The sequence below is a fragment of the Adiantum capillus-veneris genome, chromosome 17 (genome assembly GCF_014529385.1).
Source record: "Adiantum capillus-veneris isolate H3 chromosome 17, ASM1452938v2, whole genome shotgun sequence".
NCBI lineage: Eukaryota > Viridiplantae > Streptophyta > Polypodiopsida > Polypodiales > Pteridaceae > Adiantum > Adiantum capillus-veneris.
Genome location: NC_140947.1, coordinates 144,478,669 through 144,495,043, shown reverse-complemented (window position 1 = coordinate 144,495,043; position 16,375 = coordinate 144,478,669). Strand labels below are relative to the sequence as shown.

At 40.5% G+C, this 16,375-nt stretch overlaps 1 protein-coding gene across 1 annotated transcript; it reads left to right on the top strand.

The window, feature by feature from the left end:
- Positions 1 to 5,973: 5,973 nt before the first annotated feature.
- On the top strand, positions 5,974 to 6,591 carry LOC147438251 (uncharacterized). The gene has a single exon (XM_086486722.1). It carries the CDS (start codon positions 5,974 to 5,976, stop codon positions 6,589 to 6,591), a length of 618 nt encoding a protein of 205 aa, XP_086342848.1.
- Positions 6,592 to 16,375: the final 9,784 nt, after the last annotated feature.

Below are 16,375 nucleotides of genomic sequence, written 5' to 3'. Positions count from 1 at the left end.
CCTGTACAATAATGTTAGCCGAGTTGCTCAGAATAAGACCAAACATGTGGGCTAATGTGGGTAAATGTCTATAGAAATTTGGTGTAAAAACCCCAATGACTCAAATCGAGGAAGGCATCAAAGAGCTTGAAATGCCTCAACTAAATACTAGGCCAGTGCCATTAAACAAGGTAGACGAGTATTATGAGGGAGAAGATGGAAACACCACCCTTCCTTTGGAATTCAATGGTGTAAAAACCATGGCAATCCTTGACATTGGAGCTGGTGTGGCCATTGCAACCAAAGAGGTTTGGAAAAAATGGGGAAAAACTGCCTTGAGATCCACACGAATGACCCTGCAGCTTGCAGACGGACACAAGGAAAAGCCCATAGGACTGCTAGAAAAAGTACTTGTTACTTCTTGTGGCATTGAATACGAACAAACTTTTGCTGTTGTCGACTTTGGCAAGAAGAACAACTATGAAATCATTTTGGGAAGACCATTCATGCGACAATTGAAAATGGTTCAAGATTGGGGTTATGACCATATATACCTGAGACATATGGAAACCATAACAAAGATAAACTTGAGGGACCATAGCTATAGGGATGTGACGAGAACACCGGTAGAGGAGTTTGATTCCGCCACAATAGCACGATCAGAACTTCCAGCTTGGTTGGGTAAGCCTAAAGAACTGTGGATTTGTGGAGCTTCACAATGTGGTAGCTTGAAACGTGAGGAATGTATCCTAGAGCGGGTTATAGAGGATAGGGACTATATCCCAGAACCATTTCTTGAAGAAGAGTTAGAGCCTTTTGGATGGGAACACATCTTGGCTACTCTGGACGTGTGCACCATGGAGGATGCTCCCACAACAAAGTTTTGTGATGAAAATGGCTATGATGTCGTTCCTTATTTTGCAGTGAGTGTAATCCAGGAAAATGAAGAGAACCAGACATCAACAAGCTCTCGAAATAAGGAGCAAACAAAGAAATGTGGAGAATCAAAAGATGAAGAAGACAACGAGTTCTATGACTTTGTAGAACACTTCAAGCTTCAAGAAGATCAACGACCTAGGAATCAATGTCATCACTACACGAATAAAGTGCATCAAAAGTGGATTCCAAAGTCCTCCGTGAAGACACAGCCACCACAAGCATCCTCATACATGGCTCCTAATAAGGAGGCAAAGACTCATCTGGGAGGAAGACGACCAGAGCAACGAGCTAACAATGCTCTAATCAATGGGCTAGAAAAGTCCTCCAAGAAACTACCACCCATGAGCAAAGAGACAGTAACTTTCCACTACCAGCCAAAAAATCAAGGGAAAGTACAAGAAGTCAACCTTGCTGAGGATAGTAGCGATAGTGATGAATCTTACGACATCCCGTATCATCAACTCAGGCCATCGCTATCACCAACCCCTTCAACAACAACCATGACAGGTCAAAAGAACATGACAACAAGTCCAAGCCAAAAATCTCGAAAAATCTGGATACCAAAAAGCCAGATCGACCAAAAATAGATATGGATCAAGAAGACAAAGATCTCTAATGACAAATAACAAGATCCAACAACCAAACAAAAGCAAGGAAAGCGTGCACGAACGGGTAAGAATATCACAAAGTCGCAAGCTTTCACAACTCAGGTTTGGGCTCCAAAGAAGTTGATTCAAGCACAAAAAAGTTAGGAATTCATTTGGATTCCAAAACAACCACAGTATCAACTTTCAAAGCCTGAATCTCGTCACCAAAAAAGCGTACAAGGGCTGAAGCAAAGAACACTGTTGACTCACACAACAAAAAGGTGGATCCCAAAGAAGTCTCTTCAAACACAAACGAAGCACGGGCAAGTATGGGTTCCCAAACAAGAGTCAGCAACAAAACAGCCAATAATCGCAAAGAAATGGGTCCCAAAGAAGAACAACAAAACTGCTGTTAGTGCATCGCCGCTTGAATTCTTACAATTCTTCCTACGATTACAGTACAGTTAGAAGAGAGCAAGTCGCTTCAATCAAGCAACGATACATGAGCTTCAAAGACCATTACATTGCTTAGAATAGGAAGCCTCGCCAACAAATTCCAATAAGCAAATTGCTTATACCCACATCTTGCACAACATAAATCATTTCCATGCATTGACTGTGTATGCATAATAGGGCTACATTACAAGGCTTGCATAGGCACATCTTTAAATTTCCCAAGCACAACACATACCCTTTGCGATACCCTGTCATAAAGGATGACTCCAAATAGGAAGGGGGGAGGCATTCTGAATGCGGACTTAACATTATGACTATTAGAGGGCAATGTTTTGTGAGATGCATTGAATTTTTGCGTTTTATTGTGATAATTTTTTGACAAAATTTAGAGTATATGCCCTCATAGTAGTGTTACAGAGGAGTATGGGGACAAAATCCATATATGAGCCCCTAGGGACATGTGTATAGTGTACATAGCATTTAGATTTCTATTTGAATGATTTTTCTTTTGTTGAGTTGTTTTAAGATTTTCTTTGTTTATTATTTTTAAAAAAAAATCCATAATCCACATGAAGAAAAGACTAACGAAAGGCCTGAGCACTACAAAGAGAAGAAGGTACAGGAAAACGATGAAACTTCACGAAGTATGTCTCAGCAGCCACTACAACAGCCGAAGAACTTGTCACAAAGCAGGTTCAACAGGCAACCGACAAGTCATACAAGTCAGAGTCGAGTAGCTAAGCCACAAACTGAGTGAGGTATTAGTCCCAAAGCTTCAAATAATATTCTCTGTGGTCTAAGCGTCTTAGCTATTCTAGGTACTGCTCAAGCTGGAAGAGTTGAGCATATTTACGTTGTGTCGCTCATGCTGGTATAGGTGAGCAAAAGAGTCGAAGTCTAAGTACTTAAGTCTGGTTAAGTGAAGGAGAAGGTCCCAAAGACACTCACGTACTGAGCACAGTGAGATACGAGTGGAGAAACTTCTACGTCGACAACCCTTCTTGGAAAGGTGGAAGCTATTGAGACATCTTTTGATGTCACATGTGCTACATTTATTCCTCGAAACACCCATCATCTCCTTCTTTCACATTGCATGCTTTTGTTGACAAATTTCTCATATGCATATAGAGTGTCCCATAATTGGCACTTGCATCAGACACTCTTTCCATGTTTCACCCAAGCACTCACCTTTCATGAACATGTACTTCACGTTCAACTGCTCAACTCTAATAAGAGCGTATACCAAAGGCATTTTTTCCCACCGGGTTTTTTCCCTTTGGTCATCCAGGTTTTAGACCCTAATCTAAAGACACCTATCACCATCCTCTTGTACATATTCCTTCTACAACAAAAATAAGGAAATGCTACTCAAATCAATTGACAAATGAATTGGAGCGCCAATTTCATATCATAGCATACTTCTCCTCAATGGCGAGTCGAAGAATGACCTACAATGACAAAGCTGCAGACAACACTAACAACATGATTGCACAGGAACAAAGAAGTCCCCAATGAAGAAGAGCAGACATAAGGGTAATCAGAGGATCTCAAAAGCTTGTCCTTGATAATGCGCATCGAATGCTTGGCAGGGTTTTGAACCTTAAATCAGAATAATTAAGTCCTGGATTCGGCCTGATAGACAGACTTTGCATTAAAGTGCAACTTGGCCTAAAGAAGTTATGGGTTTAGCCATACAATTTCTACAAAATCCTTACAAAGTTGTCATTGGCTCACAAGATCAGAAAGCCAATCACTCAATTCTACAGATTGTAGAAGTTGTTTCTGAGAATCACAAATACTCTGAATTGACAGATTTGCTGGAGCAAGTGCTGGATGGAGCTTTCTCTATCCATGATGATAGGAGTCAAGTTAAACGACATTGGGTTCTTTTGAATTTAGACCTGGCAGTAGACTTATAATGACAGAAACAGATACTGCAACTCGGAGCGTGGATGTGAAAGACATAAAGTTCGTCATCAATTATGATTTTCCTGAATCATGTGAAGACTATGTACATCGGATTGGACGAACAAGACAAGATACTGCAAAGGCTATAGTCTAAACGTTCTTTCCAACAACAAAACGACAGCAAAGACCACATCGCCATCGACAATCAGGCCATGTCGGGGACGACATGAACGCGGAAGGGGGGAATGTTGACCGCTGGGTCAACAACACAACATAACTCAAGTTTCGTACCAAAGTCTTATCTTTTGCGAGTTATGAAATGCTGCGGATTATGGCTATAAACGTCAAATTTAATGAGTAGTTATTCTAGTTTCAGAAGCCGGGGTGCAATGGCACTTCTAGATTGTAAATACAAAACCATTTGACCTTTTCAACCCCATTTTTGGTTAAACCTAAGGTAGCCTTAGTATATAAGGTACCTAGGTCATTTTGTAAAGAAGACTTTTATCATAATCAAGTTTTAGCGCTGCCGTCTACTGTGTGCGAGAGAGAAAGAGAGTGAGTGTGAGCTTCATCCTCCCGCTACGCCCGGCTCGCTCAACACATTGGAGATCCGACTGCACCATTGCTATAGGCTCGAGGAGAGCTACGCGACAACGCCAAACATTCCACGCGAGACGAAGCGCATAAGCCGATGCATCTACGAGCTATTTGTGGCCATAAGTGTATCAAACGATGTCTGTTTTCTGCGTGCTAGTAGTCTATAGAATCGTGGCAACGTAAGCTACACATAGGTACTCATAAATTTCAGTTTTGGGCACTTTCAAAATTCGGCTCTGTCATCCTACGCGTTTTTCGCAGATGGGTTTGGAGTGAGGGTTTTGAGTGTAGAAACTTAGGGACATGTGTATCCTAGTGAGGGGATGGTGTTCCTTAAGTTTCGTATGAATCTGGCATGATTAGGTGAGTTACCTTCCGTATGTGTGTATGTGGCTAGGTGGTGTAGTTGAGAGCAGTGAGGTTCTTGATTGTGGTTTAGTTGGCCTTCCAGAGTGTTGTATGTGTAGGATGGTCTCAGCCTGACAAGCTAAAGAGATTTCCTCCGTGTGCCTATCGTGTCATCTGTGTCCTCGATTGACATTATGTTGATCTAGGTAGTGTTTGCATGCACTTCATGGGTGTGTCAGTAGCTTCCTGTCCAACAGTCAATGAAGTGGCCATTGAAATTTGCAAGAAATTACAGATGACCCTCCTCCTTGTAGGGGGTACCTGAGGGCTCCCATGATTTGGATGTAAAGGAGGCTTTGGCACGCCTTTCACAGTCAGTGGTTGATGCCCATAACCAACAAATCAAATGTGTTATGGACCTCTCAATGAAGCATTCACACCTCCCCAAAGAATTGCAAGAAAAGTCATGCTTAAATTGGTGAAAGCAGAGCGGAAGGAAAGAGAAAAGAATGGCAAGTACACTCCCACCTACTCTGAGTTGGAGAGGTTAAGCTCGCAGAGATGAAGCATGCTCTCCTTGCCATGGTTTCTATGCTCCTAAGTCCATTCCATTTAGATCTTCGCTCGGGTTCTACTTTGCTCGGAAAATCTCGCTCGGGCTATGGTAAGACTCTTTTTTTCCTAGATGGTCCTGCAGGGACTGGGAAAACTTATTTGTATAATTGTTTGTTGTCACGTGTGCATGGAGAAGGAGAAGTTGCATTGGCCACAACATCTTTTGGTATTTCAACATTGCTATTGCGAAATGGACGCATTGCACATTCTAGATTCAAGATACCCTTGGACCTTGATAGTTGTAGCACATGCAATATCCCTGTTCAAGGTCAACTTGCTGAAATTGCTTAGAATGTGCAAGTTGATTGTGTGGGATGAGGCTCCTATGATGCATTGATATGTCTTCGAAGCTTTGGACAGGTCTTTGAAAGATATCATGTGCTCAACAAATCCATTTGGTGGAAAAGTGTTGCTTCTTGGGGGAGATTTCAGATAGATCTTACCAGTGGTGTTCCAGGGAGTGCGTGCTGACATTGTTGATGCTACACTTTGTCGATCGCACTTATGGAATTGTGTGAAGATTCTTAGATTGGCACATACCATGCGTGTGGGAGGTGGTGATGTTGCAAATTCTGTCTATAGAGAATGGCTTATGGATGTAAGAAATGGGACTTTGACAATCGGTGATGAACAAATGATAGAAATCCCCCATCACATGGTGCTTTCTTCATCCTCATTGGATGTATTGATAGGTTGTATCTATTCAAAAATTGATAAAGATGTGGTCCATGTAGAATACTTTAGAGAGCGGGCCATCCTTGCTCCAAAAAACTCTGAAGTTGATATTGTCAATGCTAAGGCCCTGTACACAATGAAAGGTGATGTTGTGCAATACTTTAGTGCTGACTCTGTGGCGGAAAACTCGATGCAAGATCCTTTCTTATACTCTGTGGAGTTTTTAAATAGTCTCACCTTGGGTGGTGGATTTCCAACACATTGCTTGGAGTTGAAAATGAATGCCCCAATAATTCTACTACGGAACATTGATCCAAGTCGAGGTCTATGTAATGGGACACGCTTGGTGTGCAAGGCATTTTATGCAAGAGTTCTAGAGGCAAAAGTTATTACAGGTACACGGGTAGGCACTCGGGTTTTCATCCCTCGAATATGTTTTGTGCATTCTGGTACAAAGTTGCCATTCATTCTTAGACGGAGGTAGTTCCCAGTTAGATTGGCTTTTTGTATGACGATAAATAAGTCACAAGGACAAAGCATTGCCATGTTGGGCCTATACCTGGTGACACCGGTCTTCACTCATGGACAACTGTATGTTGCATTGTCATGTGCACGTTCATCCATTGGATGAAGATTCTCCTACGTGACATTGATGTAAACGAAACAACTGCACTAACAACAAACATTGTGTACCATGAGATATTAAACAATGCCATATGAAGGTTCCAATCCTTCTTTGTGTATGACGATAAATAAGTCACATGGCCAAAGCATTACCATGTTGGGCCTATACCTGGTGACACCGGTCTTCACTCATGGACAACTGTATGTTGCACTGTCACGCGCAGGCTCAACTATTGGAGTGAAAATCCTCCTACGTGACGTTGGTGTAATTACAAAACAATTGCACTAACAATAAACATTATGTACCATGAGATATCAATCAATGTCATATGAAGGCTCCAATCCTTCTCATCATTGTGTTCTTCTTTATATATGTTTCAAATCATAAAATATTTAGTGAATTAATTTTCTGCCTCTCTCCATAACATATACTAAACTATGTCATGTGAAGGTTTTGTTCCTTCCTTACATTGTCTATTTTGTGGTTTCTATTTGGGTATATAGATAATGGATCAAATGGCTTACATCTCCGAGGTGTCCTTTCTATTAAATGTAGAAGATCATCCACATCCTGGTATGTTTTTGTCCACCAATGCATTAAGACATGATGTGGAGACTTATTGTGTTATCTTTGGGACCTTGATTTTTTTTCCATTATTTTAAGCAGAGCCACTTTTTGGGTGTGCACCTTTGCCGCACAAAAAAATGTTAGGACCATCCACAAGCACTACAAGACCAGGTGTGTGTGCATGAAATCAAAAATTCACTTCGCATAAAGTAAGATTCATGTTTTTTTTATTTCCTTATGTGTTACGGACCTTAGGAAGTTTCCATCTATCGATATCTTTACATTGCGTATTTTGGCATACTCCTCCGACGTTGAGTACGGTGTCTACTCGGTAAGGAAGGAGTGTGTGTCTACCGAAGATGAAGATGATGCTCAATGGTTTGCTAGATATGAAGGATACTCCGTTCCCGATGATTGGGAGTACCTCCAGAGTTCTAGGTTCGCTGAGTTGATCTACCAAATCCACTTGCCTAAACAACTTGCATGTTTGGCAGTACCATACATAGCTGCAATAACTGGTATGTGTAAATTGTTGTGTTTGGTGCTTCAATTGTATTATTTTAAAAAAAGTCTCCCTTTTTTACTACTATTGTTTGTTAATCCAGGAGATAATCAACCTTGCGATGGAAAAACGGTCCTTAATTTAGGAATGGAGAAACTCCAAGCCGATTGCCAATTGCATGATGAAGCGAGCTACGTTGATATTGCCTCTTAGATCAGTTGTGGCATGATAATGTCCTTGGTTGTGTTTGCTTCTATGACAAACATATCAATAGCTTTCCCATGCTTATGATCCATTTTAGGCAATGTTCTTTGAAAATTTGGATACATTTTTAAATGTCTTGGTGTTTATTATGACTTTGTAATTCTATGCAATAGAGGGTTCCACTTGCGATTTGAGTTGGAGGGATCCAAAATATTAGGTTCATATCTTAGAGATCTTTGTTTAAGCACAACAATTCTATGCATTGATCCTCACGTTTGTGAGAGGATAGGTTGCTATGTTGAGAGAGAGAGAGAGAGAGAGAGAGAGAGAGAGAGAGAGAGAGAGAGAGAGAGAGAGATGTGCAATAAGGAAGAGAGAAAATCATGCATGTTGCTTGAGGAAAACATTAAAGTCTCTCTGTGTCTTTTCTTGAGTTTGCACCCCTTATGCTTTGTGTAGATTATGTTTTTTTGTATGATAAGATGTTATGTTCATAATATTGTGCAAGGGATTGCTTCCTTTGTGGTAGTTGACACATAGTTCAACTTTATATGCATTGTGATGTACTTTTTAATGGTACAGCTATGGAAAACATGAATAACAATGCCATCGTTGAGACCGAGTTGGATGGTATTGAGTCCACTCCTCCAAGGTTTACCAATGTTCGAGCGGCAAAGAGAAGTGCTCGATGCGTGGGATCCTCTTCTATTAATCCTGTGGTAAATGATGGGAATCATGAACTCATGGCTGCATTATGGGACTTCTTTGTCTGTAGTGAGTCTAGGCAATTGGACTTTGAACGACACTTGGAAGCACTTTCGGACGTGGCTCAGCAAGCGAATGGCCAACAAATTGTAGACCTCCACAATGTGGTGCGTTTATGTCCACAACGCTTCAATGGAGGAATGGCCCAAGTTGAGGAGAACCAATTCAACATGCTGGTGCACATGGAGCAACAATTTGAATCAATGCAAAGCTCACACATGCCCAACAGGGAAATCCAGGTCCAAATTGATGCACTTAAGGACAGGTCCTTGCTTTAGAAGGAGAGGTAACCCGGCTCAAGGTCCATTTGAATCGATTGAATGCATTGATGACAAAGATGGCTCGAGCTTCTGATGGTCGTGCCATATAGCAACGTTCAACCTTGGCTACTAGAAATAGTTGAAGCACGTACTTTTGTGTGTTAATTTGATTCACTATGTTGATGTACTAAAGCATACCTTGCTTTGAACTGCGTTGGTAGGATAAATTAGAGAACATGTTGTTGTTTTTGTAGGGTTACTTGTATTGTTTGATCTACATGGCATAAAGCCATAGAGTATACTTAAATTAAGTTTTGAGACTTTGGTTGAGATGATATTTTTGGTCAAAACAATATGAGGTACTACCTTTGTGGCTTGGGGACATAAAGTAGCATGTTTTTAGAAAAGAGGCTTCCATCGTTACAACTATGCTTAGCTGTATGAGCTTCAAGGAAGTTGCAATGAAATACTTGGAAGCTTGATAGATTCCATGATATTTTACCACTATCTACATTTCATTCTGAAATTTATCTTTAGGTTTACAAGTAGAAATTGTCTTACTCCTTTAGCTTTGGTTCACTTTATGCACTCTTAAATAATTGGGTAGCACTTTCCAGAACCCATTATTAGTTCGTAATGACCATTGTAGACAACTTCAGATTGGGGTCATGCACATCAAACCACTTCAATGGGATATTTTATTGTATTGATGCATATGCACGTGCCTAAATTTTGTTTTCTCTTTGCAAACAAAAAAATTCATCCTATAAAACCCTTTGCTTTTGGAAATTAGGGACCATACCTATGATGTGTATCCACAAAGTATGTATAATGTATCCTAATTGTGGAAGGTTCAAACAAGACGATAGAGTTTGTGCGATTATTTTTACAAAAGGGTCATCGATGTATGATAGTGTAGGAAATTTGAATGTTATTATAGTTATTATATATTACAAATTGAAACTCCACCAAAGCATCCTTTGCCACTAACTATTTTGTTGATTGTTTCCTAAGAGTTTTGACATTTTGCATGGAGTGGAAATGTAAATCGTAAATAAGATCTGTCGGTGTTTGAAGGTTTATTGGTATTGCATTTGAAGTTATTTTCTTTTCTTAAAATCTCAAAACTATGTGTTGCATATGCATGATATTTTCATGTTTTTCCATCTCATTATGTGAAAATGTTGAAAATTTAAGGCTTATGTACACATAAACGAGTAGATTTGTGTAGCTCTTTATGAATTTTTAGGAGTGATCGAGAACTAAGATTTTGTTGCAAATTTCAAAGTTTCAACGGTATAAATAGTGTGCTCTTTTGGATTACACCAACATGTGGATCGCATACTATAGGTGCTATGTTGATTCAATTTTCTATACACTTTGATTGTCATGAAAAGCTGATGTTATGATGTTTCTTGGACGGGGTTGAAATATTGTATTTATAGATGCCACGTCAAAGAAGGCATTGGACAGTATCTACGTTTAGCTGGATGCTTCATCATCCACCGTTTCTTATCTATGGTAGGATCTAAGTATATCCTTTGAAAATTTTCCAGCTTGGTGTTCAAACTAACAATTTTCTCATTTAGATCCACCTGGTTGGAGAGGCCCACTTAGTACGCATGATGTAGTACACATTATTGAAAGCTTTGAAGTTGTTAGGTAAGGAACACCAATGAGGCACAATGCTTTTTTAAATATTTTTTGGTTATTGAACTTATTGTAATTAACCAATTGGCTTGCAGGAATCACTATTATCGTGATAACATTTTAATGGAAGTGCATGAGTTTTTTGGAGGACTCCAAGGGTACTTTCATATCAGTGTGGCTTTGAATCGTAATGCAGGTTCAACTCGCATACGGGTTCGCGAGCTAGGAGATCGCTTGCCGGCCAATGCAGAATACTCTTATATGGATAGATATGAGAATTGGAGGATTGTATTATACACCCTATGTGAGGGGCATCGTCATTTTGGTAGGAGCGTTCATTGTGTGGGTCCATGGGTTCTACGAGTACCAAATGCAACATCCTGAAGGCTGTCGTTTTGAACTTGCAGCTGTTTTGTTAGCTAAGATTTAGTGGCTTGCAAAAAGTTTCTTTAGAGACGAATATTAGGGCTTACAAAGACTACTTATAGTAATGGAAGTGGATTGTTGTTTTTCTTTTTTCTCCTCTCTCTCTCTCTCTCTCTCTCTCTCTCTCTCTTCATCCCCCCCCCCCAACCTCATGTGTAGTCTTTTAAGTTTATGTTATGTAGTTGTTATGTTCATTCAATTCTTTATGCACTTTCTATTGTTGCACAAATCCAGTGTGATTTAGGTTGATACCATAATGCACTATTGCACATAATAAAGCATTTAAGATATAGTTGTCACTACCTTCAATTGGATGCATAAAAAATACTTACACATGTTATCCTTCTAAAGAAGGGGGGAGGGGGGGCTACACAAAATTCAATGATACTCCTTCTTGGCCGCAACAACGCGCGGGTCACATACTAGTATACTTGTCAGAAGTGACCAACTCATTCTAGCAATCTAGGCAACTTCCTAGCTTTAACTTTTATTGATACAACAATGTAGTACACCAAAGTTTGTAACACCAAGTAACCCTTTTTGATACAACGATGTAATATCATTTTGGTTTTTTGCTACTCTATGTAGAAACTTTGATGCGACAATGCAATTACAAACTTTGTATTAGCTATCAACTTGTTTGGTTTATATATGGTCTCCTTTGTTTTTTATATGGCCTATAGATATGCTATGATGTCTTTTTCCTAGTTGTATCATAAAGTTATATTGTGGTATTATAAAGGCTTGCAAAATGTGTTCCAAGAAAACATTTAGGTACTAAGAAAACAACTTTTGGCTATTCTCTAGAATTCTGCAAAGTGTTGGTATTTCTATCTTTGAAAAAACTCTGGAAATTCCGTTTGTGTAAGTGCTAGTACTTCCAACTAGGAAAGCGCAGGCAATACCAATGTTCTAAAACACTATAACTACCAACATCTTATAAAAATGGAAAAAAAATAAAAATACAGTTCATGATCTCAGTTTTGGTGATGAAATTGTTGTATCTGGCCTTTTGTGCCGTGGGCTGTATAAGCTCACTTTGTATGACAAGTGTGGACAAAACTTTGCAAATGCTGTTGCAAATTCAAGGGCTACTTCAGATGCAAAACTTTGGCATGCACATTTTGGTCATCTGAATTTTGCCAGTTTGCTGCGTTTGCAGAAATCTGATACGGTTGCTTCTTTGCCGCCTCTTGAAGCACCTGTCAAACATGTTTGTGAAGGCTATATTTTGGGTAAGATGCAGCGTTCTAAGTTTCCAAAGGATGGTTCAGTTCGGGCCACATGCAGGTTGCAGCTTGTGCATAGTGATGTTTGTGGGCCCATGCAAACTCCGTCCTTGGGCAATTACCTGTACTTCGTGACTTTCATTGATGATTACTCTAGGCATGCATGGGTATTTCCGCTTAAAGCGAAGTACGAAGTTTTTATGTGCTTCAAACAATTTCTGGCTATGGCTAAAAATGTCTCGAAATATATGTACTATGGGCACCCTCCGTTCTGATCGAGGGGGGGAGTATATGTCTCATGAATTTAATGCATTTCTGGCTAGTCGTGGGATAAAACACCAATGTACAGTGCCTTATACACCTCAGCAAAATGGTGTTGTTGAGAGGAAAAACAGGTCACTGACGGAAATGGCGCGATGTATGGTCAAAAGTCAAGCTTTGCCACATTCTTTTTGGCTTGAGGCCATCATGTGTTCCACTTATGTACTTAACAGGTGTCCTACGAAAGCTTTGCGGTCTATTACTCCATATGAAGCATGACATGATAGAAAGCCTTCTATTGAGCACATGTGTGTCTTTGGCTGTTTGGCATATGCTTTGGTGCCACAAGTGCAGCGCGGAAAATTGGATGATAAGCCTGTCAAATGTATTTTTGTTGGTTATAGTGCTGAAAGCAAAGGTTTCAGGTTGTATCATCCGCAAACAAAATGTATTCTGGTTTCACGGGATGTAGTGTTTGTGGAAGATTCTGTTCAGCCCTTGCTATCATGTACTAGAGACAGTAATGTAAGCTCACAAGATATTTATGACACTTTGCCTCTTTTCAGTGGTGGAAATACGAATGTAAGTTCCAATGATGCAAATGTACAGCCTATGGGGGTTTCTGAAAATGTTTTAGATCAGCCTATTACTGATGCTGAAAATGAGTAGGCTAGAGGTATGCCAAAATGGCTGGTGCAAACTTTGCGTGACAGTAAATTGGATGCACCTTTGTCTAGTCGTACTCGTTTAGGCTCTCGCCATGCATCTTATGCATCAGATTGTTATGCTTTGGCTGTGTCTAGCTTATATGATGTTGAGGAGCCGCTGTCTTTTGATGAAGCACATAATTCAAAAAATTGGATGGCTGCCATGCAATCAGAATATGATGCACTTATAGAAAATGACACATGGACTTTATGTGATTTGCCTCCTGGCAAAAAGGCCATTGGTACGAAGTGGGTTTACAAGTTGAAACGCAAACCGGATGGTGAGATCGATCGCCATAAGGCTCGACTTGTTGCAAAGGGTTATGCACAACAAAAAGGCATAGATTATGAAGAGACTTTTGCTCCCACTTGTCGTATGATTACTGTGCGTTTTCTATGTGCATTGGCAGCTCATTTTGGTTCGGATGTACATCAATTAGACATTGTCACTGCTTTCTTGAATGGTGACATATTTGAGGAAGTTTATGTAACACAGCCTCGCGGTTTTGTCATAAAAGGACAAGACGACAAAGTGTGCAGATGTAAGAAGGATTTGTATGGGTTGAAGCAATCTCCTCGTGCTTGGTATGAGAAAGCTGACACTCATTTGGTCAAACAAGGCTTTCGTAACAATCCAACAAAAAGCACATTGTATGTAAAGCGTGAGGGTGATGTACTTCTCATTGTGGTTCTTTATGACGATGATTTGCTGATCACTCGACCAAATGAGAGACATATTGCTGAATTTAAGGCTGATTTGAATGCTACTTTCAAGATGAAAGATTTGGGGTTGTTGCATCATTACTTGGGTATACAGTTTAAGCAGTGTGATGGTGGTATTGCCTTGTGTCAGAAAAGTTACATAGAGACATTGCTATGTAAGTTTGGACTTGAGGATTGCAAACCTATTGCCACTCCCATGGAAACAGGTTTGAAGTTGAGTCTACATGATGTTGGCGATCCTACTGATGTCACTCTTTACCAAACTGCTGTTGGTTGCCTCATTTATGTATGCAACACGAGGCCGGATATTCAGTTTGCAGTCTCACAGGTCAGGAGATTTATGCATAGCCCAGGGTCTAAGCATTGGCAGGATGTCAAGAGGATTTTTCGTTACCTTAGTGGCACTTTACATCTTGGCTTGTTTTATCCCAAGGGGGGATCATTGCCGCCAGACTTACATGGTTTTTCGGACTCAGATTGGGCTGGTTGTTTTGACACGCGAGTGTCCACAAGTGGTTTTTGTTTCATGCTTGGCAATTCGTGTATATCATGCTTGAGCAAGAAGCAACCTACTGTGGCCACTTGGAGTTGTGAGGCTGAGTACAGGGCAGTATTCACAGCTACGGTTGAGTGTGTATGGCTCAAATGCCTTATGGCTGATTTGGGTGTTGGATAGGACACTGCCAACACTATCTACACTGACAGTCAGAGCGCATTGGCAGTTGCGAGGAACCCATTTTTTCATGCTCGCACAAAGCACATTGAAGTGCATTACCACTATGTCAGGGAGAGGCTCTCAACAGGAGAGATCAGCTTGGCTTATGTGCCAATACAGGACAACCTTGCAGATCTTTTCACAAAGGAATTGTCTCGTGAGAAGCTTGAAGCTTTCCGCAAAGCTTTGGGCTTACTCCCCTTTGTGGACTGATCATGTCCTAAGGACATGGCACTTCCCTTTACTCATGTGCCAGCTCTCGTTCACCGCATCACTCCAGGGGGGATTTGTTACCATATACATGTAGTAGTGATGTGTGTGAACACACTAGGACCGCCGAGGCATTTTTTCCCTCTTTAGGAGGTTTTTATCCCCGAGCATTGTATATATGCCCATTACTCTAGGGCTATCTATGTTTCCATTGCACACTAAGTAACACACTCTCTATTGTGTGCCTTGAGCTTCCTTCGTCTTCTCCAAGCTATGTGTGTTTCTCTGCAACCCTAATTCCAACACCTCGTGCACCTTGGGGACACACAATCCTAATGCCTACAAGGTCTATACTGTACGGGCAGATGGACAGGTTGACATGGATAGAGTCGGGACTGAGATGAGACAGCGGGTTCGCCAGCTCGCGGAGCTGCAGTTTTCTACCACCATTATGACGTCTTGGCCTGATCAAGATCGCAACAAAATCAATTATATAGTGGAGACCATCATCAGCTTGCTCCGAGTTCAGAGGAGCTTCCGAGGAGGTGGATCACGAATGTTACACGGGACACCGTGAAACATCGTCGAGATGCAGCTTGTCGAGCTTTTAGGCAGGGCTCGCAGAAGCCTTCGGGCATCTCACACGAGACGTGGTAGCAGATCAGGGAGGATGAGCAGAGATCGGAAACGAGGTTCAGACAGCAGCGTGAGGCCATGGAGATACGTAGGACAACCAGGGGCACATCTCATCTTTGCAGCGGACACTTCGACACCTTTCGCTATGAGTTTGTGAGTTTCCAATCCAATCCTAGCTATGACGTTTTAAAAAAAAGCGATGAATCATGTATTCTTAATTAATTTGGTTTTTGTATAAACGCAGAATCTTGCAATGCATCAAGCCCCGACACGCCAAGAGGAGACATATGGATATCGGAGAGGCATTTATGAAGTATTGAATGATATTGCTGCCGCAGGAGAGCCTATAGACTGGGAGGCCTTAGAGTCTCGTTGATCGATTGAGGTGAGACATTTGATCGAGACAAATAATATGTGTGAGTTGACTTAATTAATTAAGTATATGTGAAGTAATATCATACTAATTTCGTGACTTATCCCTTTATGTGCAGGTTGTTACACGCTAGGCATTAGTGGATTTCTACATATGTTTTGTGAGACACAGACACATCTCTGTGTTTCTTTCTTGTATAAACATGGTTATGGTTATTGTTTATTGTTTATGGACGTTATGGTTATGGTTATTGTTTTGTTTATGGTTTATGTTTAACTTTATGGTTATGGTTATGGTTATTGTTATTGTTTTGTTTATGGTTATGGTTATGGTTATCGTTATGGTTTTGATCAATATAATTATGGTTATGGTTTTAAGTTGGTTATGGTTTTGCACAAAGTTCGTTTTATTTCTT

Bases quoted from the DNA above. Each gene is read 5' to 3' on its own strand.
- LOC147438251 (XM_086486722.1), top strand. From the start codon at position 5,974: ATGCGTGTGGGAGGTGGTGATGTTGCAAATTCTGTCTATAGAGAATGG.